The sequence below is a fragment of the Haliotis rubra genome, unplaced genomic scaffold (assembly GCF_003918875.1).
Source record: "Haliotis rubra isolate DU_JTF1 unplaced genomic scaffold, ASM391887v1 Scf110, whole genome shotgun sequence".
In the NCBI taxonomy this organism is placed as follows: Eukaryota; Metazoa; Mollusca; class Gastropoda; order Lepetellida; family Haliotidae; genus Haliotis; species Haliotis rubra.
This window is the reverse complement of record NW_025765004.1, coordinates 10301-35415: the sequence shown is the minus strand read 5'-3', so window position 1 is coordinate 35415 and position 25115 is coordinate 10301. Positions and strand designations below refer to the sequence as shown.

The 25115-nt window shown below is 40.4% G+C and overlaps 2 protein-coding genes across 2 annotated transcripts; both read right to left on the bottom strand.

Annotated features, from left to right (window-relative positions):
* Nucleotides 1–13264: 13264 nt before the first annotated feature.
* Nucleotides 13265–15750, bottom strand: LOC124285785 (multiple epidermal growth factor-like domains protein 10). The gene is made up of 3 exons (XM_046722055.1): nucleotides 15650–15750; nucleotides 14526–15335; nucleotides 13265–13917 (listed from the first exon to the last, which is right to left on the bottom strand). Exons 1-3 carry the CDS (start codon nucleotides 15708–15710, stop codon nucleotides 13817–13819), a joined length of 972 nt encoding a protein of 323 aa, XP_046578011.1. The 5' UTR covers nucleotides 15711–15750; the 3' UTR covers nucleotides 13265–13816.
* Nucleotides 15751–19686: 3936 nt separating this feature from the next.
* LOC124286408 lies at nucleotides 19687–23517 on the bottom strand. The gene is made up of 5 exons (XM_046722779.1): nucleotides 23456–23517; nucleotides 23008–23084; nucleotides 21926–22708; nucleotides 20325–20439; nucleotides 19687–20197 (listed from the first exon to the last, which is right to left on the bottom strand). Coding segments are annotated over exons 1-5 (1488 nt in total). The 5' UTR covers nucleotides 23458–23517.
* Nucleotides 23518–25115: the final 1598 nt, after the last annotated feature.

The following is a 25115-nucleotide window of genomic DNA, read 5'->3' as shown; positions in this document are numbered from 1 at the left end:
CAGCTTTTTGTCATATATCATATTTTCATGGGTTGGGGTGTTGTCTTCTGTCCCTTCTGGCTTGTCACCGTTTTCATTTTAGGTGTTACCTGCCTCTTCTTCGTCTTCAGCATCATGGTTGTGGTTTCTTTTCTCTGTTGTGATTTTCTCAACTTTTGGTCTTCCTAAACATATCTCGGGTGGTGGTGGTGGTGGGGGGCACGCTCGGTTGAGGATGAGGAGGGCGGCGGAGGATGACATGGAGGAGAATGTTTGAGGAAATAAAATACCGGTCATTAATATATCACCTTAACATCGGGAAGAGAATGTCGAGGAACGCTGCACGTCTAGTTTGATTCATATTTAAAAACACCCTCATAAACCGAGGTGTTTGAAACGATAAGAAACGACGAATTTCCCCACATGAGAGGAGTTAGAATTAGATTCTAATTGATAAATCACAGTAGATTATAGACAACCATTCAACTCTGCAACAGTTATTAGGGCAGAACTGATTAATAGTGAGTTGTGATGGATCTGTTGTTTGAACAATCGCACTTGAAGCAGCATACGTGGCAGTGAGCCGAATTGATTTTATCAAATTCCAGAAAGGACTTAACCACTGTACATCGTTGATTGAATCGATTGATTTCGGAATCGTCAACGATAGCGAATGGATTGTTTACTTGTCAGTTTCTGGCATAGAAGATTCGTTCCGATCGACAATAGCAGACATTCATCGATCACATGATCCATTCAATACATCTAAAGTAATGCATATCATTTAAATCGTGAGTTTAAACGTATTTTTACGATTCCGTTTCATTAGCGAGTTTAGCGTATCGCTAACAAATATTCCTCCTCGTAATTCGAGTGGATGCGACGTTCATGATCCCGAACATCCATCGCCCGTTGGTTTATGATGTATGAATCGTGCCAAGGCGTAGCGGTGTTGTGAATCAGTTGACAGGAAACATACATTCACGTCAGATAGGCGTATGGTGTTCCGGCTGGTCGATCGAAGAAGGTTATCTCATGATTATCGCAATAAATACGTCGTCGATTAAGATCGAGGCAGAATAACAACAATAAAACAAAGCATGCAGTCGAATGAGGTCAGCCTTCGAAATAATTTCCCTTTAAAATAAGAATATTTCCCCAACATACGTCACGGTACTGGTTCGTCGTCTAAGCGACGAGAATACCGGAAGTATTACCGACATTATTGCCGGTATGCCGACGATTGTTACGATCTATCAGTCGCTGTTCATATTCATCATAACTCAAAGCTCAGTTTTTCCAATGAAACTACGTTAAAATGTCGAATTGTGGCGACAGCCGTAACGCCGAACACTTTGCGAGCTCACGGTCGAACCCATACTGCGATCAGTTAATATTTATTCAATCAGCTTTCAAATGATATGCCTTGAGTCCACGTGTACTGAACCTTCATTTTAAATATCGACGCCTGAATGGTCCGGAGCAAAAATCAAACGCTGATTACAGCCGGTATGAAGGCCGTTATTAAACATAACAACTGTCCATGGTTGAAGTTCGTATAGACACGAAATTTGAGCGAATCGTTATCATTTAATTCGAAGATTCCTTACACTTTGTTACGCCGATACACCGTCTTCATTGGCATGATTTACCAACACATCACCGTATTGTTAAACACGAATTGCACGAGCGGCCATTGAATATATCACGATCAGCCGATATAGCCAGTTCAAACTATCAGCGTTAACGTTAGCCATACCTTGAAGCTCATCATTAACTTTGCTTTGCCACGTCTATGCGTTTTCATAAGAAATGCATTAAAAACACCGCCTTTTCATCTTTTTCCATGTTCGCTCACCATATCAAAGCGGCGATCACGCTTGGGACGTACACGCATTTCTTCCTCAACCTTCCTCAAATCAAAGCGTCGTTCAGATTCCGCTAATACGATGACTATTACGATATCTGGTTATTCCTGCCTGGGATTATTCCGGAAGAAATACTGGCCTTTCATTACCTACGTTGTTGTCAAACATTCGCGTTATTTCAGTTTTGCCGTATCGTAACACGTTAGACATATCGCAATATGTTGCCAAAGTTATGTCGCAAGATGCCCGTGATTTCAGTACGACAGTTTATTTGCCCGAATGGTTCAACATATTTGGCGAGAAGAAAGCCCCAGATCACCGCAATGATAATATTGGCGTAGCGCAAACGGATAATTTATGCAATAGCGTCTTTCCAGCATTCATCATGAATAAGCGAAAAAGTTATTGCGTAATCATCGTATCAGTCAATATCAGAAACAAACGATGATCGATCTAAAGATCTGTGCAGGAGTGGTTATTATTTGGCACCGAATCTCCAATAAATAAAGTTATCAATAATGGCGAATAACGTTCATCCGCCAGTACCGTCGTCGATTCATTAGCCGGTTTTAAATCAAACATTAATATCATTTAGCCAATATATCTCGTCTAATAGCACGAAGTAAAAAGTTCGTTACCGCGTCAGCCTATTCATTGTTCATTGTGCCGCGTTCATGTAGCATAACCAAAATGAAGAAAGTGTTTGTTCTTACTTGTAAAAGATGTTTTGCAAATAAAAGCGTACTATTAAGTTTTCAACATGTTTTGGAGATGCAATACGTTCTTTATCTCAGCAACGCCTGTTTCCAACATCGTAGCGCGCATACGTGTTGTACCAACATTACGAGCTGGACAGTTATCAACCCGAACGTTACCTTTGTCTCTTTAGTCAAACGAAGATTCGAACGCTACCCAGCACGCAGCCAATTCGCCATCCAAATGCAGTTAAGAGCGTGTTGTGCTAAACGCCCGGTCAATATCAAGCGATATCGCACCGTAGTGCGCAGTTCGAACCGATATAAAAGACGATGTTACTATCAAACGTAACAATGAATAGGTATCACCAGTCAAACACCAATCCACCATGTAACATTAAATCGCCGTCGTTAGTTGGGTTGAGCCCGTTCCATCGGGTACCGGTATAATCGGTTATATAGTATAACGCATACCAGAGGGGATCGAACAGTTCACACCGTTATGTCTGAACCCTGAAGAATTGATAGATCATACTTTTAGTTATCTATCAGTTCTACCAGTACATCAATAATATTAGAACCGGTTTGTCGCCGGTTTATCGCGGGCTTCGTTTTAATCAGCACTGTAAAGATTTATTAGGCGTACTTCTTTTACTTTGGCTCTTAGCGAGCGAATTCCACGCCCATTATTCCGTTGGCTCAAGTCTGTTATGTGGTGGCGGTTCGTGTCATCGAAACAGCAGATTCAGCAATTGGGAACCGATTACGTGCAATTAAGCCGCTTGTCGATCATCGATCCGGGCATTCTTCCTTCAACACAAGATTGCTACGAAGACGAATTTGAACCGAGTCAGAAACATCTAACGTATCTGGGCATCTTCCCGGCAACCCATTATTCGTCAATATCAACGACTGTCAAAAACCCCCGAGATCGATTATAATGGACCCCGAATTATCCTATCAAATCGTGTATTCTATCGTTGGTATTTTGCTCGTAAGGCGTTCTTCCATATTGGTCATCATATTAATATCGGTCGCCGTGCCAACGATATCCTTCCGTTGACCGGTAACAGTCAACAACTCCGTACCATGCCACGGGAGATCCTTTTCAGAAAAGCGTGAACAGCGATGATTGTAAACCGCTACGGCATGCCATTGTTCGAAGAATAAATACTCAAGATGCAGCGTAAATGATTTTGTTTTCTCCCACCACCAGTAAATAGCCACAAACATTACTACGACAGTCATTAATGTGAAAGTACCGCCAGCACCACAACGAGCATCATGAATTACCCGCCATGCCGTATAATCCGCTGTCCTGCGAAGTCGATTAAAGCTTCCACCGTACTGCCGAAACTGTTTTGCGTAATGCCTACTATTTCATAGATAGAAGAAATAGTATTCCAGAACCTCGTTTTGATAGTTTCCTTCGATAGGGGCAGTGACCCCTGTGGAGATTCGATAAGATATACAGCGTAGCGAATTCAGCTTCGATGAACTCAGTAGAATTTCGTGATTACGACAGTTTGGAATATGCTTGGATGAGCCAATAGAATGAACAGTTTTACGTTGAGTCCTTTTCTTTTCTTCACTATCAATCACTTCGGGATTGACACCTTGTATGAAACAACGACATACAGTAAATTATATTGAACAGCATCATTCTGTTCACTACTGGGGAACGACGCTATTCTGTTAGAACTGAATATCAGTCATGGAACACAGCTAACCATTTTCTCAACAAATTACATTGAACGCCATAATATATCACGTATACGCCACCTTTTATCAAACTCCTGAGAGGAAACTACCAGCACTCCTGATTTCGATATCTGTTTTGGTTTCGGTAAATGAGTACTTCTGCTGAAAATGTCTTTATTATATTAACACTTGTTTGAATCAGTCAATATGGCAGAGAAGTTGGTCAATGTAAATGTTTATGCCGATATGACTAATTATTATTACATATGTTAAAGTTGAATATTTCCCGCCATTTTATTAGTCGAATTCCAATCACTTTCTTTCGACATATCGCATTGTATCGCCACGTTATCAATATCAGCCGTTATTATCGCAATATCGTTTTCGTTATCGTTATTGGTTTTGTCGCCGATGCATTTTCAATAGCCTGCGTCGTTACCCATACGCATCGAAGTTACCACAGTTATCGCTATCGTGCCCAGTTATCGAAGCTTCGTTATCGTTTCAGTTTTGCCCGTATCGAATACGTTGATCGTGGACAAATATATCGCACATACGCGCCGTAGCCATTATCGCCTGTATCGCCCAGGCGATGTGATGGTCCGGAACGGTTTCACCATACCTGCAAACCAACGCGATACCACCCCATGGTACCATTCGGGCCATCGCCCACGTCCCGAAGACCCAGCGACAACGCTTAATGCCGACAACACCCATCAACGATAATATGACATGGCCATGACATGTTTATTACCGCGACACAAGAAACGAAAACAGCGACAAACACCCATCACCTGTTCCACTCCATCACCCATTGGCGCCGACAACGCAACACGAAACGGCAACCCCAAATCTATCATCATGACAAACACCCATCACCTGTTCCATGACAACAATCTAATACCTGTTCCATGACAAACAATTTAACGGCTTAATGCGCCATCTTAATACCGCGATACATGACAACGCCGCAGCGCCACATTGTCGCGACATGCATGACGCCGATACCGCGACGTACGTTTAATATCAGCGGACAGCGCATGACGCCAGCCGACATCGGGCGATATGGCGATATGTAGAAAAGCGGGTAAGTTGATTCATTCTTAGGATTCGATAATAAGATAGCGGGAAGTAGAGATAAAGATGCACTTGATGCCTGGCATAGATATATAAAGGGATATGTAGTGAATCATATCAACATAAACGACATTATGCAACTTCTATGGTTAAATTGCCAGTTTCGCAAACATTATTTGATAATCAATAACTGATTCAAACAAGGAATTGTTAATAATGACATTTTTCAATGACTAAGGGGTACTCTCATTTGCAGAACTTAAAACAAAATATCAAGGGAATATCAAGGGTGTGAAACCAAGTTTCACCACATATAAAGGGTTATTAAAAGATGCATATGACATTGAGAAATATATTGCCAGAAACAATTTCAATATGAATTTATTTGAGAGAAAATGGATTAGGCCCAAAATGTTCTGTGATTATGACAATGAAATAGTTCTACTCAAGTGTATCTGCGTTTGTTCCCCAGTGAAATTGAAACAAAGTGACATGCCATTTCTCATAATATATCATTACAAACTATATCCACGGATTGTTTCATACAAAGTGTATATCCAAGTGAAGTGAATAAAAATGTGAAAAATAGTATGTGAGATAAACGCATTCGTAAAACTGTCCATTCTATTGAAATAGCTCATCCAAAAGCACAATGAGAGATGACATATTCCAAACTGTGATACTTGTCCATGTCAAGATCCTGAGAATTCTGTAATCTATAAGAGTTCATCAGAATAGATTGGGTTCTTACGGTGCCTGATCGATCTGCCTAATCTTATGGGAAATCGATCTCTAAAGGGTCTACTTTTAAGAATGGTGGTTGCTTATCAAGAAAGGAAACTATCATTATAAACGAAAAGTTCTAGAATACTTTTCTTCTTCTATCTATAAATAAGTAAACAATACATTACACACCAAAATAGTTTCAGCAGGTACAGTGGAAGCTGTATAATCCGACACTCACTGGGACCGGGGAACATGTTGGATTATACAGCGTATCGGATAATTCACTGTCTCGTTGCTTGAATACTTTTCAAACAGTACCATACATTGTAACTGGCTTCATGAAATTAATGTTTGGTAGCTATTTACTTGGTGAATAAGGGGAGAAAAACAAAATCAGTATTTACATACACATGTATCATTGGTATTTATTCTCTTCAGTACAATGTACATACCATGCGGACTACCCAATCACAATCATATTCACACTTTCATGAAAAAGTCCTCCATTGTAGCCATAGACAGGTTGATTGGCTATTTTAGTCTAATATGGGAGAGGATGTCGGATTGTACAGCGTGATTCAATATTAATATGATGATAATATAGAAGAACGCTGCCGGGGCCCAAAAATATATGTCGGAATACACAGATTGTCGGATAATTCAGAGTCCATTGTATAGTAAATCAATCTCAGAGTTTTTGACAATTATCGTTGGCAATTTGGCGGGATGTAGGTTTTAAAGGAGAGTATAGATACGTTCGTGTATTTCTGAGTTAAGTCACCCGTGAAAATCCGGGATAGAATTCATCTTCAGTAACCCAATCTTGTCTTAAGAGGCGAATAACGGGGATCGGGTGGTCAGGCTCGCTGGCTTGGGTGACACATGTCATCGGTTCCCAATTGCGCAGATCGACGCTCATGCTGTCTGGTCCAGACTCGATTATTTACAGACCGCCACCACATAGCTGGAATAGTGCTGAGTGCGGCGTAAAACAAAATTCACTCACTAAGTTAAGTAAAAGTACTATATCTAAATCTTTACAGTGCAGTTAAAAGCAAAGCCACGTGTAAGCCAGCAGCAAATGGCCGGTTGGCCACGGAAGCTTAATATTGTGGATGAGGTACTGGGTACTGCAGACTGACCATACATGTGCTGTACATACGATACAAAGATGCCTAAAAGTGAGAATATATGTAGAATTCTGGTTTTCAAGGGGACTGGACCCTCATAAAACGGCAAGGCAGGTGGACTGATGATCCCCTCTGAGATGCTATCTGTGCGTTGCTGTACTATCATGTAATTGTATATTTGACGCCGAATAAAGTGTTGTGGACCCGCTGAGGAACTTCTGTGTTTAAGGAGACAGATAGCCCAACTAAACGGCCCGGGATACAATGTTACACATGATTGGATTAAAGTATTTGATTTCAAAGTTGGTCCTATTCATTTATTTTTATCAGATTTGTGGAGACAAGAGCATTAGGATTTGACTGGAAAGATACATGTACTGTCATCTTTTATATCAGTTCAGACTGCACACACTGCAATTTTGAAATATATACCCCAATGTATTGGGCGCGTTCGCAGCACATGAACCTGCGACCCACTGCATTTTATAGATTGGGTGAAGCACGTGCTTTAGATGTGCATTCTAGTATGATCGCCTGTTTGAGCTAAAAGTTTTAAAATTGCCCTTAGTTTCAGGTTGTGCTTAATTAACGCTCATGTGTATATTTAGTTACAACACGTATACGCGCTACAGATGTTGATAAGGCGTTTAACATGGGCCTTAAAAGACATGTACATCTCAAAAAGGCATGTCAGTTTACTCAATTCTAGAAAAACTTAATAGTACACTTTATTTTAAAAAAGTAGAACTTATCTTTTACAAAGTAAGAGTAACACTTTCTCGATTTGGTTGTAGCTCATACGATGGTACTAACAATAAGACAATGATAAATTTGTACAATAACGAACTTTTACTTCGTGTTGTATGTACACTGTATTAAGATTGAATATAATCAGCTAAATGACATGCTAGTAATGACAATTTAAAGGAAACCGGTAAATAAGTCAAACATTTTTACATTTAGTGTAATTTTCAACACTTATGGATGGAACAGTGATTCCATTCGCCGACGTTGTTCCATTGTGCTTTATTTAGTGGTGATATGACGCCGAAGCTGCTATAAGAGATCTAGTCTTAAATAATAATAACCACTCCACCTTTAAGTGCTTCGTCGATCATGTTTGTTTCTTTCTGAATGTATTATTTGGTTGTTGCTGCATTTTGATGATTCAGACGATGAGTTACACAATAGCACCATATTCATGATGGGCATGCATAGAAGATTACTATTGCATAAAATCCATTTGCATACACCGAATATTATCATTACGTGAAATCCCTAGGAAGTTTTTGCTTTCTCACTTAAATATGGTGGCTCATTCGGGCCATCGCTTTATCGCCCTGAAAAATCTAGGCGATATTGCGACAAAGCGATAGCACGACACGATATTGCGATATGGCGACACGATATAACGATATTGCGATACAGCCCAAAAACGAAATAGCGATAACACGACACGAAATGACGATAACAAGACACGATATAGCACCATAGGATGTAAAGGAACAGAATATTTCTTCCAGGATGTGCTGTGGTATGTCCTCCCAAACCCAAAGATAACCAAGATTATCATAATGAAATGAACAGTCATGTCAGTAGTATAGCAGAGGTCACAAGACGGTACTTTTGGTTGAGGGAGGTTGAGGGAAGGTTAAGGGAAATTCATTGGCCGATCCAAGTCACGTGGTCATAGCTGATGCATAGGTAAATGTAGGCAGGACGTCACAGGTCGGGAAAGGTCAATGAAAGGCGGGTGTTTTAATGCAGACATGATTTCTTATAGAAAAACCCTTTATAAGACGTAAAAAACAAAAGCAAAGTGTAATGAATAGAGCTATGTATAACGTGCTGCCCTGAATAGACAGACAACACTTGTCATCCCAGTTTGAATTCAGCGCGTTTGACAACTCACGTGACCCTATATTCAAATAGCCCACGCTCGACACAGTGTGCGTCCTGTTTTAATGAATACAGGGTGTGTGTTGAAAGTAAATCATACCACAATAGAGACGAGTTGTATCAACATGGCTCGGAGTAGGAATCTTCAAGTCATGAAAATGTAGTTCAATAAATTTCATACAGAACGTGTCCTGTACAAGTATAACACCATGAAAGTAGTGGACAGTTGTTATGTTTAATGCTATCCAGATAGTTCATACCAGCTTTTTCCGTTCAAATGTAATGTGATGAAAAGTTTGATTTTGACCCATGTAATCGAACATGATGTATACGGTTTTAGTTTTACTTCAGGACTACATTCAGAGCGTGATATTTTAAAAATGAAAGGTTCGAAATACACATGGATAGAAACATATCATTTAGAAAACTGATTAGTCATGTAGCAGTGTAACAGTATGAAGCTAGGTTTGTTGTGAAAGAGACAGAAGCAATCGATCAGACACATAGAGGCGAGCAAAGTGTTTCATGTTTACAATAATCACCCTTAATTCGACGAGAGAACACATTTTAACATGGACATTTTAAACACGAGGAAAATGTTTCATTGGAAAAAAATATGTGGAAGCAGGTTTATGCATAGCTAGTGAGTAGCAGATAGACTAAGCGACTGACCGTCCATAACAATGTCAACATACCGGCCCAATAATGTCAATGTACCGGCCTCGCCTACGAGTGAAGCTTCTCATTCATAAATTGTGTGACCAGTGTACCGTATTTATTATATGTTAGGGAAGATGTGTTGTACATTTCTTATTTTTAAAGGGAGTTATTTCAGAGAGCTCAAGGGTATTCCCCTCATTAAACCTTTGTTTTGGTGTTGTTGTTGTGTGTCTGTATTAAATGTAACCGGTATTTAATACATTTGAATGAATTGCGGTAATGTAGGAATGTATGTGTGTGTAGATTTTATACATATATCTGAGCATGAATGTATGACACCTGTCAATAGATCAATTACGGTTCTAACCACTACATGAAACATTACTATGAGTGTGGTTAGCAGTTCATATTTATAAACACATCATAAGTAACAGATTTCGGATGAATGAACTCGCCCGCACACGTGTCTAAGGTCAACATAACTCTGGGTATTACAGGAGGGTGTAGCGTTTGTGCGGAATGCACTCATCCTTGTAAAGGTAAATCCATGTAAAATACGTGTTTAAACTCACAATTTAAATGATTACATTACTTTTTAGATGTATTGGTATGAATGGGAGGCTCGTAGATCTGTGAAGTTTGTGTCGATGTCTGTCTAGGGACTACACATATTATCATCGAGGTATATGAAGATCATATTCTATGCAAAAACTGACAAAACAAACAATCCATTCATATCATTTATTGATTCAAGTCAATCGGTTCAATGCAAAGCTGTGATGTACGAATGGACAATAGGATTCACTCTGGAACATTAAAGTCAACAGTTCAGTCACTTTATACACATGCTGCTGCTTCAGAGTGCGATTGTTTAAACAGCAAGTCCATGTTTTGAAACACATTTCGCACTGTTGAATGATCAGTTCACCTTTCCTATGCTGTTTTAAGGTTGAATGGTTGTCTATAGTCTATGATTTATCAATTGCCTTTAAAGATTTCCGTCCAGGGGGTCCCAGTTTCACAACTCCTCTCATGTAGAGGGAAATTCGTCGTTTCTTATCGTTCAAACACCTCAGTTTATGAGGTGTTTTTAAAATATGAATCAAACTAGACGTGCAGCGTTCACTCGACATTCTCTTCTGACTGTTAGAGTGATATATTAATGACCGGTATTTATTTCCTCAAACATTCTCCTCCATGTCATCCTCCCTCCCTCCCTCCTCATCCTCTCAACCGAACGTGCCCCCCCCCCCCCCCGAGATATATTTAGGAAGACCAAGTTGAGAAAATCACAACAGAGAAAGAAACCACAACCATGATGCTGAAGACAAAGAAGAGACAGGTAACACCTAAAATGAAAACGGTGACAACCCAGAAGGGACAGAAGACAACACCCCAACCCATGAAAATATGATATATGACAAAAGCTGCTTTGAAAGGAGCGTAAGCTGACTTGAACCGTCAACAGTATAAAAGATAGCTTGAACCCTGGTAATCTGGACACTTGTATAGGATCACGATGGGAGTGACTACCTGTCTGGACTGTGGGAAGAGGTTCACATGAAAAGATAATCTACAGAGACATTGGAAGAAGATGCATAGATCCACTACAAAGGTACCTTCTCCTCCTCTGGATAAAAACGTCCCTCCTGTAGGTAATGACCCTCCTCAAGAGAGACACCCTCCTTCTCAAGAGAGACACCTACCTCCTCCTCAAGAGAAACATTCTCCTCCTCCTCAAGAAAGACCCATTGGCTGTGGAAAGTCTATGTTTACCTCTCACGTGCGCCGACATGGCCTGATCCAACCCCAACCTACCTGCATTGTTTGGTGTTATACTCAATGGCAGCCATTATATCAGGACATCAGCGAGCAGCTGCCTCAGCTGACCTTTGTAAAAGGAATTCCCTACGATATCTTGGACGAGGATTACTTAGATGCCGGCCAACGGAATGTGTTGGTCCTGGATGAATTCCTGGCCGAAGCAAAGCACGAGTGTATTTCCCGGCTGTTTACTCAAACCTCCCATCACAAGAATGTATTGATCTTTCTCTTGGTACAAAATCTGTCTCCGACAGGTAAAGAATCGAGAGACATTGCTTTGAATGCACATTATGTCAGCCTGTTTCATTCCCCCATAGGGAAACAGCAAATCAAACTCTTCGCTCGTAGAATTTTCCCCGAACATATGGATCATTTTATGACCATGTATGAAAAGGTTGCTGAAACACCCTATGGACAACTCACCATTGATCTAAAACCTACCACCAAAGATAAGGATCGACTGCAGGTCAATCTCATAAACGAGGAAAATGGCGAGTCAAAGCTCAGTCTGAACCTGATCTGCCTAGGGAGAAGTTGACTACAACAGAATCTCTGGATAGTCCTCTGACTCAAGAAGAGAGATCTGCCCCAACATCAGCTCACTCAAATTGAAACCGATTCGGACACGAGTAGTGAGACATCATTGACTATGGCCACGGCTTGCGCAGATTGTTTGGTGCTGATAGATAACATGCACGATCTACACTGACATATCAAACATTGGCGTCCGGCCAATAGCCTTCAACCTAAGAGAAAGCATGCCAGACTTGAGAGTGATGACAATGACAGTGATTATGACGACCTAGCCTCTTCCCAGAAAGGCAGTAATCCTGCCGTCAAACCTCCTTGTGGGAAGCCAACATTCACTGATATGGAAGCCGAGGAGTGGCAAAATGTAGGCTTACAGTAGTTTTATTGTCTGTACTAGTCAGAAACCTTTTGTCACCCTGATGACGTGAGAAGCAAAGAAAGACCTGTACATACACTGTATCTATATATAGATCATTACGCCAGGGAATGGGTATTTCCAGAGTTGAGGCGTTAGTTTAAGTGGGTTTTGATTACAATCTTTCAAAGGGGTCTTTGTGAGTTACGCATTGTATTCATCACAGTATCGGTGACTCCATGCACCGTAATCGTGTTTATAGGCATGCAACAGGTCACCTTCATAGTGTTGTCGAAGTTATACTACTTTTCTATGCAGTTAATGTAAAATAGAACTCTAACGCCATCTTTCAACATGCGTATATCTTATATAAATGACAACGTTCGGCTGTAACATTTCATCACAGTTAGACTGGCGTTTGTTCGTTTAGTTACCTGGCTGCTGTCGATTTTAATCGTCCATCTTCCAATCATCTAACAGTCAGAACAACATAGTTTAACTAGATAAATTTACGCATAACCTAAATTGTATTTGGATTTTTTTCGCATCATACCAATAATTAACCCAAACAATGTTGTTACTAACTCCAAATTCAAAAACACAACATTTTTACAAAAAGTAAACATGGATACATGTAATGTGATACTGAAAACATTCTTAGCGAAAGAAATCCAATTGTGACGTGACATGAATCAGGTGACAGCAGACGCTGTCCAACTCACAGTAGCATCCAGCCATGTTCAAGGTGTCAACAAACAAGGCAAGATGTGACAGATCCAACTACAACGAGGAATAAAGTAGAAAAAAAACACAAGTTTGAAACAATAACTCAGCTTAACTTTATTAATATTCAAGAAAAATAAAATAAGAGCACAATATAGATCAATCGGAGATAACTTGGTGGTATATGGTGTATAACGGGTACATACATTAGCTAACATCTAACAATGTGTTATGTCTTTAACCCATTAAAATGTAGGCCATACTACAGTTCTCTAATTATGGGGTCGGGAGGAAATTACATTGTAAGTTATCGTTTTGTTGTTCCTTCACGTGATAAGTCCTTCTCTGAGTTGCCACTGGGTCGTTTGAATCACACAGAAAATGAACGCAATCCTTAAATGTGGTACACATTATTCCTTTGAAACAGACCCACTCTTAAACGTCATTATTATTTGATTGTCAAGATAATCTCGACATATTATCACTTTGTGCAAATGGATGGTAAATGTATCCAAACCCAAGATCGCTATCTCACGGATATCTCAAAAATGGATATAGTTTTGTGCCACTGAGATGGCAAATTACCTAAGTTTGCATTGTTGTTTTTTAAAATATAACCCATTATGTATGCTAATACACTGGCAACTTTTAACGTTCAAGGACGCTGCTCATGTGATGAACTGCTGACAACACCATCGCAATTGTTGTTAATTTAACCTCTGCCATTTGGTTGCAGCCATTCGTTAACTCTGCAAAAATAAACGAACCCAGAAAAAATATACTGAAAAAATAAGGGATCAGATAAAATTCAGATCACGTCAAACATAACAGAGTCACTGTTTTCAGTTTATAAGAAGAAAGACAGTATTGGGTACATAATTTCCACACACACACACACACACACACACACACACACACACACACACACACACACACACACACACAGAGAGAGACACACACACAGACACACACACACACACACACACACACACACACACACCACACACACCACACCACACACACACCACACCACACCACACACACACCACACCACACCACACACACCCCACTCCCACTCCGTGTTCTCACAACTGTCTTGCAACGTCTGGGCATACATCCAATCAAATTAAATCTAGGTATCATTCAGAGACAGATACGATCCTATATTATGTCCCTTCAGTATATTTTCGTGCCATGTAAGTAGGTTATTTAAACTTGATGTTTATATTTAAGAAGAACTGTAATAGGATTTGTGAGATCCCGCCAACTGTCTTTATCGCACATGCTTCATTACGTTCGATTTTAAAATCATCAAATGAAATATATTTAAACGACATGCTAGAAACTGTCTGCTGACCTGGTGTATCTGGCTGGTAAGTAGCATAGGAGACCGGCAGATCGATACACTGGGGGCCCGTCCATCCGATCTCGCACCTTCTGCAGGTGCCCGAAGTCTGGTCACAGTCAAGACATCTGTACGGACACGCCATCTCGCATTTCTTGCCGTGGAATCCAGTCATACAACCATTTTCACACTTTCCTGCCATGTTACATGTAGTGTTCACGCAGTTCGCCGAACACTCAGACTGGCAGTCGGTGCCGTAAAGCCCTGCTTTGCACATGAGGCACGATACTGAGGAGTACCGATGGCATTTCATGCAGTCAGCGCCACACCTCTCGCTGCAGACTTCACCTGTCCAACCATCCTTGCAGCCATCAATGCACCGGCCAGACTTGTGTTTATTCAGACAGTTATGTTTATCACATTTACGTCCATGCCACCCTTCCATACAATCAGATATGCAGACGCCGTCCTCCTGGTAACAAGCCTTCTTCTTACATCCTTGACCGCACGTTTCGTTACACGTGGACCCCCACCATCCTTCAGCACATCCTTCCAGACACTTGCCGCTGGTCCGGTGACAGTTCCTCACGTTGTCGTAGCTTAGACGGCAGGTAGAGGGGCAGAGTGTGTCACAACCCTCGGTGTATCGTCCAGGAAGACACTGATGACACCGCCCTGTCAGTTTATGGCAGCCCCCCAACCAGCAGCTGACACAGGCGTGTTCACACTGGTACCCCCAGTACCCATACAAACACTCCTCGCATGTGCCACTTTTACACAAAGTACATCTTGATTCATTGCAGACCTTCGCACTGGTTCCGCCTGGAAGTATCAGATGAAAGAACATCTTCAACTAAATGTGTAAACATTCAAACAGTACAGACTCACTCCAATTGCTAAACAACTCTAACCTTTGAGAATCGACTTAAGGACCTACGACTGAACATTCCGAAAGGGTATTGGGTTAAAGAAACGAAAGGAGACGAATGAGTATGTTTACCGGACATCCAGCACAAGCAGCCGACAAATTATTTGTTTTGTAAAACTCGAGGACACAGATTTTTTCCCAGTATGTAACCAATGTCCCCAAAGTAGTTGTTGGATCAACTCCCCCGTCAAAGCTATGATACACTTACAGCAGACAAGCTGAATCAGCAACACAGTGGAGAGTGTACACTGAAATAATAAACATGTCATGAAGTAGATGCCATGAAAGGAATCAGTGTTTCCGTTGATTCAGGTGATGCATAATACTATGACAAGAGAAATAAGGCTCAGTGTATATTCCAAACAATATCACGTCTGTGGTCAAGGCAAATACACATGCCAATGAAACAGGTTACCTTGACATTCCCAAACAATAACACCTAACAAAACACCCTACAGACACTCCACCAGTCAGGGAGAAACACTAACCTACAGCTCATGGGGGAAAATTACACTGGGTCACACCGTCAACATACCGCGTCCCTAACAACTGTCGTGTTGACAGACGACACAACTCGAAGTGTTAACTATTAAGCGCAGTACGGGTAGCAGTTGTTGGCCGCTGTGATATCTCTACAGACATGTACCTTACACATCTGGTAATGTGCAGGTATTCCGGTTTTCACAGATCTTGTTTGAGTTGGTTCTGCATAAAACAAAGGACATGACGTTATCATAGAATCTGTAATTAAATAAACAGGTCTCCAGAGATACATGCTCCATCACTTATATGCTTACTCTAATGCAAATCATATATCATATGCTTGAAACAAGAACAAATTGTGTGAAGTTTTACTGTCCACGATAAACAGATCCATTTTCTCAACTCACAGATACCCAGCGTGCCACAAGCTGCTGGCGAAGTCTTCCTCCGATGACTATATTTCCGGGGTTGAGAGTAGTAGCTCAACTAAGAGAACGTGGGTATGCTTTCACGCCAAATTCAGCAACATTCTAGGTATATCACGGCGAGGTACCCCAGAAATGAGCTTTACACATTGCGACCATGTAGGAATCAAACCTGGCTCTTAAGAGACCAGGATTATTCCATCGCCCACAGAAACAAGACAACATCATCATTAAGCATGATTGTACTTTGAAACAAGAACGCATCATCATTAAGCACGATTGCACTTTTAAACAAGAAAACATCATCATTAAGCACGATTGCACTTTTAAATAAGAAAAGATCACCATTAAGCACGATTGTACTTTTAAACAAGAAAACGTCATCATTAAGCACGATTGCACTTTTAAATAAGAAAAGATCACCATTAAGCACGATTGCACTTTTAAACAAGAAAACATCATCATTAAGCATGATTGCACTTTGAGACAAGAAAATATCATCATTAAACATTGTACTCCTAAACAATAACAACATCAACAACAGTAAACATTGTGCAAATACGTACAAACACAACAAATATTACTAGTTAACACAAATGCACGTCATATTAGATCTACGCATATTACCTTCAATATTCTTTATATAGTCTCAGTAGTCAGTCAGTAGTGTCACCCCCGGATTATGCAACCAGCCCCGACGCGCAGTGACATATATCGGCAGTCGTTGTATAACAGGCTGACATCAGAGAAGCTCCGCCAATACATGATTTTAGTGCATTAAGCCTACTGAGCGTTACAAGGCTCTACATGCGTATAATGTGAATGTTCGTGTTCTGTGTTGCTGAATGCAGGATGGTATTTACTGTAACAGTGAGTGTAGAAATCTGGAACCAGTACCTTCATTGCATATTGTCAACACAACATATTCACACGCGATAGCAAGGGTAATACGTGTCATGAAATCATTCCCATGCAGAAAGAGATAAACACAAACCAAATTATTGAAATTTTCGTGATAATGAAGAGTTATGTTCAAGCAAACAAGTTTATGGACATATGCTGTGTGCATTGCTCCACGTCTAACATTCAGGTAAACTACAAGTTATGTGCCCTTGGCATGTAGCGGGACGTAATCGACAACTCGTCAGTGTATATATGATAATGTTCACAATAAGGGGCCGTTCATAATTTATGGCTAGGGGGGGTGATGATGATTTTCATGGGGAATCATGTACAATGTGAATGACACCCCCCTAAAATTTATGTACAAAGTAAGTGACCCCGCCCTGCATGTCATGTACAAAATCAATGACCCCCCTCCCCTTCCCATAATATTTAAGCATATTTTTTTTAACATTTCTGTGTACATAATTGCTGACCCCCCTAGTATATGTGTACAAAATTGATGACCCCCCTGCCTCCTCAGAACAAAATGGGTGACCCCCCTTAAAATCTTCAACGACTCATGCTGAAAGGTTTACTCAATGAAGGTTACAATAGTCAAGGCCTCAGAAAAGCTTTCAAACGTCTTATGGAAGACATGTGCGGGACATTTGCCAGTTTGATGCTTCAGCAACAAAAAATGTTTAAAACAGTTTCGTTTTTTTACCCGTACCATATGTTTTCGTCTTTTCGACATTTGCATATGTTAGAGACGGTTTCACGAGAAGCAATATATATGCTCACCCTTTGTAGCATGACAGCTTAAAAGTGATTCATAATGTATTTGACCAAGTATTTAGATGTCATGGGATGGGATTTGTTTTTACCACTTATTGAGGAAATGGTCATTTTATTATCAGAATCTGTTTTTGTGCTCTCATGATACAAAGACGTAAGTTTGTAATCTAAACACAATTATTTCAAACGTTTTATGGAAGAATGTGGCGGCTATTTGCCAATTTCATGCCTCAGTAACCAAAATATTTCTTAATGCAATTGACTATTTTGACCATATTTTTGTATTTTCCAGTGAACGTCTTGCCTTTGCTCGTGTTAGTAGATCTGAAGATTAAGTGGCTCTCAATATAGAGGTGTAAGTATATGAACATCGTTATACAAGGACAAGACCATAACCAAGTATACAGTCTCAGTATTGAGACGTATAAAACCACGTCCGGTGTAATAACATCATTTATTCATATCCAATGATTATTTACAAAGACAGTTCTACAGCAATTCCAACCGTCAATAAATGCTATAAACTGGAGCAAAACACCCAAGAAAACATTCAGCTGTAGCCACGCAACAATTCGAAGTAAAAGCGATGAATGCAAGAAAGATGTACTATTTGGAACAAGGTACCTTTATGAGCTGCTCCAATTTTCGATTTGAATGACCAAGTTGACTGTATTACGCATTTGTATCACGTTATGTATGTGTGTGCAATAAGAATGGACGAGTTGCCTCCCGTTCTTGCACCATGCGAGCGAACTCTAGTGGGTGAGTGAGTGAGTGAGTGAGTGAGTAGGTGAGTGGGTGGGTGAGTGAGTGAGTGAGTGAGTAGGTGAGTGGGTGGGTGAGTGAGTGAGTGAGTGAGTGAGCTTTACACCGTATTCAGCAATTGTCCAGCTTTGTGGCGTCGGTCTGCAAAATAATTGAGTCTGGACCAGACAGACATCCCAGTGATCAACAGCATGAGCATCGATCTACGCAATTGGGATACAAGGACATGTGTCAACCAAGTCAGCGAGTCTGACTACCTGATCCCATTAGTCGCCTCTTACGACAAGCATGGGCTACTGAAGATCCATTCTAACCCGGATCTTCACGGGTCCTATATGAACATACAAGAATCACTATGTGTCAGGACCGCACACAGTGACAGAAGTGGCGGCGTTGGTGCCCCCCCCCCCCGGGCCACGTAGCCTAAGCAAAAACTGAGGGTAAGACCATCTTCGTTTTTTAATTCACAGAATGTTAATGTCAGGATTAGCTTCCTATAAGTCATGGCAATTTCGGAATTATAGACGTGTATATGTCATGGCTATTGTGATTTTTTCTATTTAAATACTTAGCTTTGGGAATTAAATGTTCGTTCAGACAAGGTTTGTTCTAATCATGTCGCCATGACAGTCTCTTATACCCTACTGTCAGTATGTATCCTCCAGAAGGTACACATATATGCACCAGGCTAGGCTTTCCAATACAACTTTCTCAACTTTGAAGACGTTTCAAGGTTTGGGAAATATCTTTCATACAAAGTAGAATTACACATGCAAATTTTAATTATACAAAACAATTTGAATTTATCTGACCATAATAAAATTATTAATATAATCGAGTTATTCCTATAAACGATTGAATGCTTGACGTTTAAGGCCAGCTATGTATGTCGCTAAAAGTCAGTGTAATCAAGACATGGATCACTGGCTACAGGAGACAGGTATCCACGCGGGGTTGTTGAATTACATGCAGCTCTACTTTCATACGCCACATTATCCACCAGGCAACAAGCTTCTTCCATAAGAGTTCGGTCTTCTCCTTGATTCCCACGTCGCGCCTGAAATCCAGTAGGATCCGTCAATGAGCTCTCCGACTCGTTCCACTTCCAGTCAAATATTGGCAAGGAGTTAGCCCTCTGTAGGGATGTTTTGAACATATGCAAATGTCCAGTCTTGTGCTCTCTTGGCCGTGCGGTGTGACACATAGCAACTGGGGAAGGTGGAGGTTGACCGCGTATTCTGCACGTGTTGTTGCTGCTGCTTGCAACGACCCCATCGCTTGCATCCATGTCATCTTCGTTGATGTTGTCATAAGCATTTGCAGACATCGGTACGTCTGGCAGTTGTCTACCTTGGAGACTTAGCAAGCGCCTGTTGGTCCTGATGGACGATGACGTACATGATCTGGAATTATACAGAAACATCACATGAGTTCTGACCAGGAAGAAACAAATAGTATCATAAAAAAACAGGATATTTGATGTTTCATAATGTACAGATATCGGCACAAAAACAGTCCAATTTGAGGTACCTTCTAATGAGGAAAGCTACTGTTCCAGAAACCAGCAGCAACACCACAGATCCTATGACGTAGTTCACAGACGGTGTCATCTGGACGTCCCCGTCCTCTGTATCCAGCGTCGGTTCTAAAAACAGAAAGATGATTCCTTATACGTATTGTTTAATTCGTCAGGCAACATTATTCCAAGTAGAACATAGCGTCCTGTAAATAATCGAATCTGGTCCAGGCAAACCAGTGACTGATCTTATAAGCTAGGATCAGTACCACCTGGGTAAGACGCTTTACCAGCCAAGTCACACTGCCTGGGTGAGTGAGTGAGTTCATATTTAACATCACATCGGCAATATCTCAGCCATATCGTGACTAAGACAATTTATACAATAAATAATGAAAATATTTTTAAGAGTAAAACCTGTCTATAATGGACAGTAAAAGCACTAGAGTATCACAGATATGAACATAAAACTAGCATATGAAACTAAAATATTTTAATTAAAGAAGACAATACAATATAAAACACGGGCTATAGATCACCATACTAGGAACCATGGGGACTTACATTACTTTTGCTACCTGCATGGACCCTAGCTGGACTTACGTACCCTCTCAGGAGGATCATACTGCCTGAACACACGATTCCCAAATAACAATCCACTCCAACAAATATAATAGGTGTTAATGGAATCACCGAAGGATCTTTCACCTGATCATTTTACAGAACTTATCTCAGGTTGAGGATGTTTTACACACACACACACACACACACACCGTTAGTATTAGTCTTACTTCTTAAAAACGTCAACAAATATATTTGATGTACAGAGTGTACAGTATGAAGGTACAGTATGCCAACGTGCCTCCTGTACAAAATAATACAAATTCGATATTCAAATGATTGATTGAGTTCATATTTACGCCGCTTTCTTAACAATATTCCAGCTATATCACGGCGGGGGACACCAGAAATGGGCTTCACACATTGTACCCATGTGGGGAATCGAACCCGGATCTTTGGCGTGACGAGCGAACGCTTTAACCACTAGGCTACCCACCGCCCGATATTCAACTGTGATGTGGAGAAATGAGTATAGTTTACAAGATATAAGCTGTAGTCCAGTGAGCTAACATTACACATGAACGGAAATTGTCAGACAAGTTTACTTGCTTGCTTTGGTACGAGTTACTGGGGACAGATAGCTGTTCTACAAGCTTCGTGGCGTTTGTAAACTTGTGCTAACCATACATTTGTTATAGATATATTTTCCACTGTAGTAATATAACGCTATGAACGCATGGTGGATCGGGCCACTTCCCTGTTTCACACAGCAGTTGTAACGCTACGTACCCAGTACTTTCCCAGAGGGTTGAATCGCTGACTTTGTGTGATGACGATAAGGTGCCTGACTACGAGAGTGTGGATTCGAATCCCGGATGGGACCAAACCCGCCCGCCCAAAAAGTACAAAAGTACTAGAATCTGTACTTCACTGAGAAAGTGTAATCCCAAATATACCGTATGGTACGTGCAAACACTGCTGTAACATTAAAGGTAATATACAAACCTGGTCACCTACACAATGGGAAATGGCATTATTAAGTTTAAACACTAACCTGGTTGTACTTCATCTGCGAGGCATAGTCCGTTCTCCCGGTTACAGACAGAACAATCCCCTACACACGACCTGTTGCAGAGAAAGCCGTAGTGTCCATCGTTGCAGCCGTTGATACAGTAACCTGTTTTCAGATCACATACACGTTGACGACATTCGTCACTGCACTGCTCATCACAGTCTTGCCCATAGTAGCCCGATGTACAGCCAGCTAGACACCTGCCTTTGGCATCACACAGTGCTCCTTTACAGTTTGTGGTACATCGGAATTCACATCTTGCTCCAAAGTGGCCTTTTTCACACCCATGCAGACAGACACCAGAGGAACGATTACAAGCACGAAAGGCACAGTTCTCGTTGCAGCCAAACTGGCATTTCGGCCCAAAGTTTCCATTAGCGCAGGCAACTGATTGATGATCATCTCTGCAAGTACCATCCATATGGCATCCTTCAGTGGGACATGTTTCTCTGCAGTTGGAACCACAAGATGGTCCGTAAAGAAACGCTGTACATTTTGTGCATGTATTATCTAAACACTGTAGACAATCAATAGGGCATTCGAAACTGCATGTACTTCCCCAGTATCCTGAGATACAGCCATCAGTACAGTTTCCTGTACCGAATCCAGAGTCGGAACATCTGTTGCTGACGCATCCCTTGCTACATCTGTACCCACAGCTCCGGCCATAATACCCATCCTTGCACCCTTGGGGGCATATATTATTGACACAAACATCTCCTTTGCATCGAGATCGTTGACACAATGGCTTAGGGGTTGGTGAGTCTGAAAAACATGCAGGACTTTCATTTACGACATTTTCATTGAGAAACGTGAAAGTCAATGCAAAGCTATAGAAATACGTTTATCATAAACCTTGATTTACGTCATATTCAGTGAGATAATAAATAGTTAATGCAAAAGAAGTGTGTGTGTGTGTGTGTGTGTGTGTGTGTGTGTGTGTGTGTGTGTGCGTGCGCGTGCGTGTGCGTGTGTGTGTGTGTAGCGATGCAGTTACTGTACATACATTTTTCTTGTTTTGCAACTTATCAAAGTGCTTGTGTTTAGTTGGTAATCGAATTTACCTGTCCTTACGTTGACCAATACTACGAGGCATAACAGAGGCACTTGCAGGTAAAGCTGTGTTTCCATTCTGTTTTGCCTAAAATACAACGTATATGTTTCAGTAGTTTTGTGAAAACATAATATCTTTTACAATAGGTGCCGCGATTTGCTGGAAAATGATGCGGCGTAAAGCATCATTCATTCATTCATTCATTTACAATAGATGTTGGTTAATACTCCATAAAAATCATTCTGTACTGGATGACGTATGTTCGCAGTAGTTTGCCTCCATTATTTGACGAGATACAACTCTCTGACATTGTGAAACAACAAAGTTGACCGATGCAAAAGTATTTACAAAACATGATATTTATTGTACATCTTATTAAACGTATTCTACATTGCCAGCACGTATACAGATCTGTGAACAGACGTTCATGGACTGTCGACAAGAGTGTTCATACTTACATGCATCTTCTAGTTTGTTCAACAGAAATGTATTTGTCTGACTCAATACGGAAAAAAGGTTGACCCGATTTCGCTCGCTGATTCCTGTAAACAAGGATCTGCAAATATCGTGGTGTGTCTAAATGAATTCAGAGAGAATGCATTAATTGTGCAGCCTGCTTTGTAACTTTGACAGTCTGCTAGGATTGTTTTGGCCTCACATATCAATATTGGTATGCTAATTGATAGAAATACAAAGCCACTATTGCATGAGGTAATTATACATTACACAATTCAATCACGTTCTAAACATAAACCGTCAAGCGATAGGAACAGCTTCGACACACTTGTGACTATAAAAGTACTGTCGGAAATGCTAGAAAAATGCTTTTTAGCCTTAGTATCTTTATAAAGGTCATAAATGTACTATGTTGTCAATATATCAACTCGCCTATTGTCTACCTAATTTTTATTTCAATCGATTTAACATCCCCATGCATTTAAAGGGCAGTTTACAGGAGAGAATTTGGTACCAAAACAGCCACTTAAGATATATTCACAGTTCAACAACAGAAATCTGAAATAGTCTTTACATTTATGCTAATAATACAGGTGGTGTAAAAATATGAATTAACGTTTTTCCTAAACAAATAAATGTTGAATGTTTGTGTTACTTTACTTAATTATCGTTTTCTGTATTGAAGAAATATTAATATAAATGTTAAGTCTTGATAAATAGGTTTCCCGTCATGCATGCACATCTTTATCACAGCTTGCACTATGGCCAACGATTTGCAGTCGATTGTTGCAAAGGTTTATAGTTTTTTTTCTGCTTAAAAAAGACAGAGGTAAACCTTTCAATAGTGTAGAGAGGGTTTATTACAGAACTTGTAGAGCTGTTGGCATGTCTTACCAACAAGTTAACAATATTGTAAACAAATCAGACAAGACAGGGACCGTCTCATATGCAAAACCGAGACGTAAAACCATCCTTGACAACTTTGACAAGGGAGTGCTTAGACGGACGGTCTACAAACTTTATGAGAAGAAAACTATATATAATATATCTTTGGCCAATGTTCACAACTAGATTAAACTGACCGAATTACATCCATATTTTTTCAATGAACTATACTGTTGACATGCAAAACATTTATTAAAACGTTGCACATTTCTACAATCAATCGATAAGATACCACAAGTGATAGGATTCTTTCCAATGTACAGTAATTCGTATGTTTATGTCACAACAAACACACATACACAAATGATCCCTTACATAACTGATGCGTATACTATACGTACACATATTCAACATTTTGCAGAAAACATCTATTGAGATGACCCTCGCCCGAGCGTGTGCTCAGGTGTCAATTTCACTTGTCGATACCGTGCATGCTGATGACGTAACACAGGCAGTTAATGTTTGTTTCAAATAACGTCCAACTACCTCTTATTTTTCTAAGTTTTTGGTATTTTCATCAGTAAAAACACAGTTTAGAGCATGTCTCTAAATTTATTCCCCGGTCTACATTAGGTAGATGTTTCTTAGTGATATTTGTTATTTAAGTAACTGTAATACCTCTGAATTTTAAATATAAGTTAAAAAGCATTTTCTAGCATTTCCGACAGTACTTTAGTCAAAACGTGTGCTTATTTTTTTAATTTAAACCAATAAACC

Bases quoted from the DNA above. Each gene is read 5' to 3' on its own strand.
- LOC124285785 (XM_046722055.1), bottom strand. From the start codon at position 15,710: ATGACATGTTTATTATTTCAGTGTACACTCTCCACTGTGTTGCTGATT. The intron at 15,336-15,649 runs GTAAGTGTATCA...TGATACTTCCAG, and splicing joins GCTGATTCAGCTTGTCTGCT to GCGGAACCAGTGCGAAGGTC. The intron at 13,918-14,525 runs GTCAGCAGACAG...TTATTTTTGCAG, and splicing joins TTACCAGCCAGATACACCAG to AGTTAACGAATGGCTGCAAC.
- LOC124286408 (XM_046722779.1), bottom strand. The intron at 22,709-23,007 runs GTAAATTCGATT...CATGTTTTTCAG, and splicing joins ATTGGTCAACGTAAGGACAG to ACTCACCAACCCCTAAGCCA. The intron at 20,440-21,925 runs GTTAGTGTTTAA...TTCTGTTTTTAG, and splicing joins CGCAGATGAAGTACAACCAG to AACCGACGCTGGATACAGAG.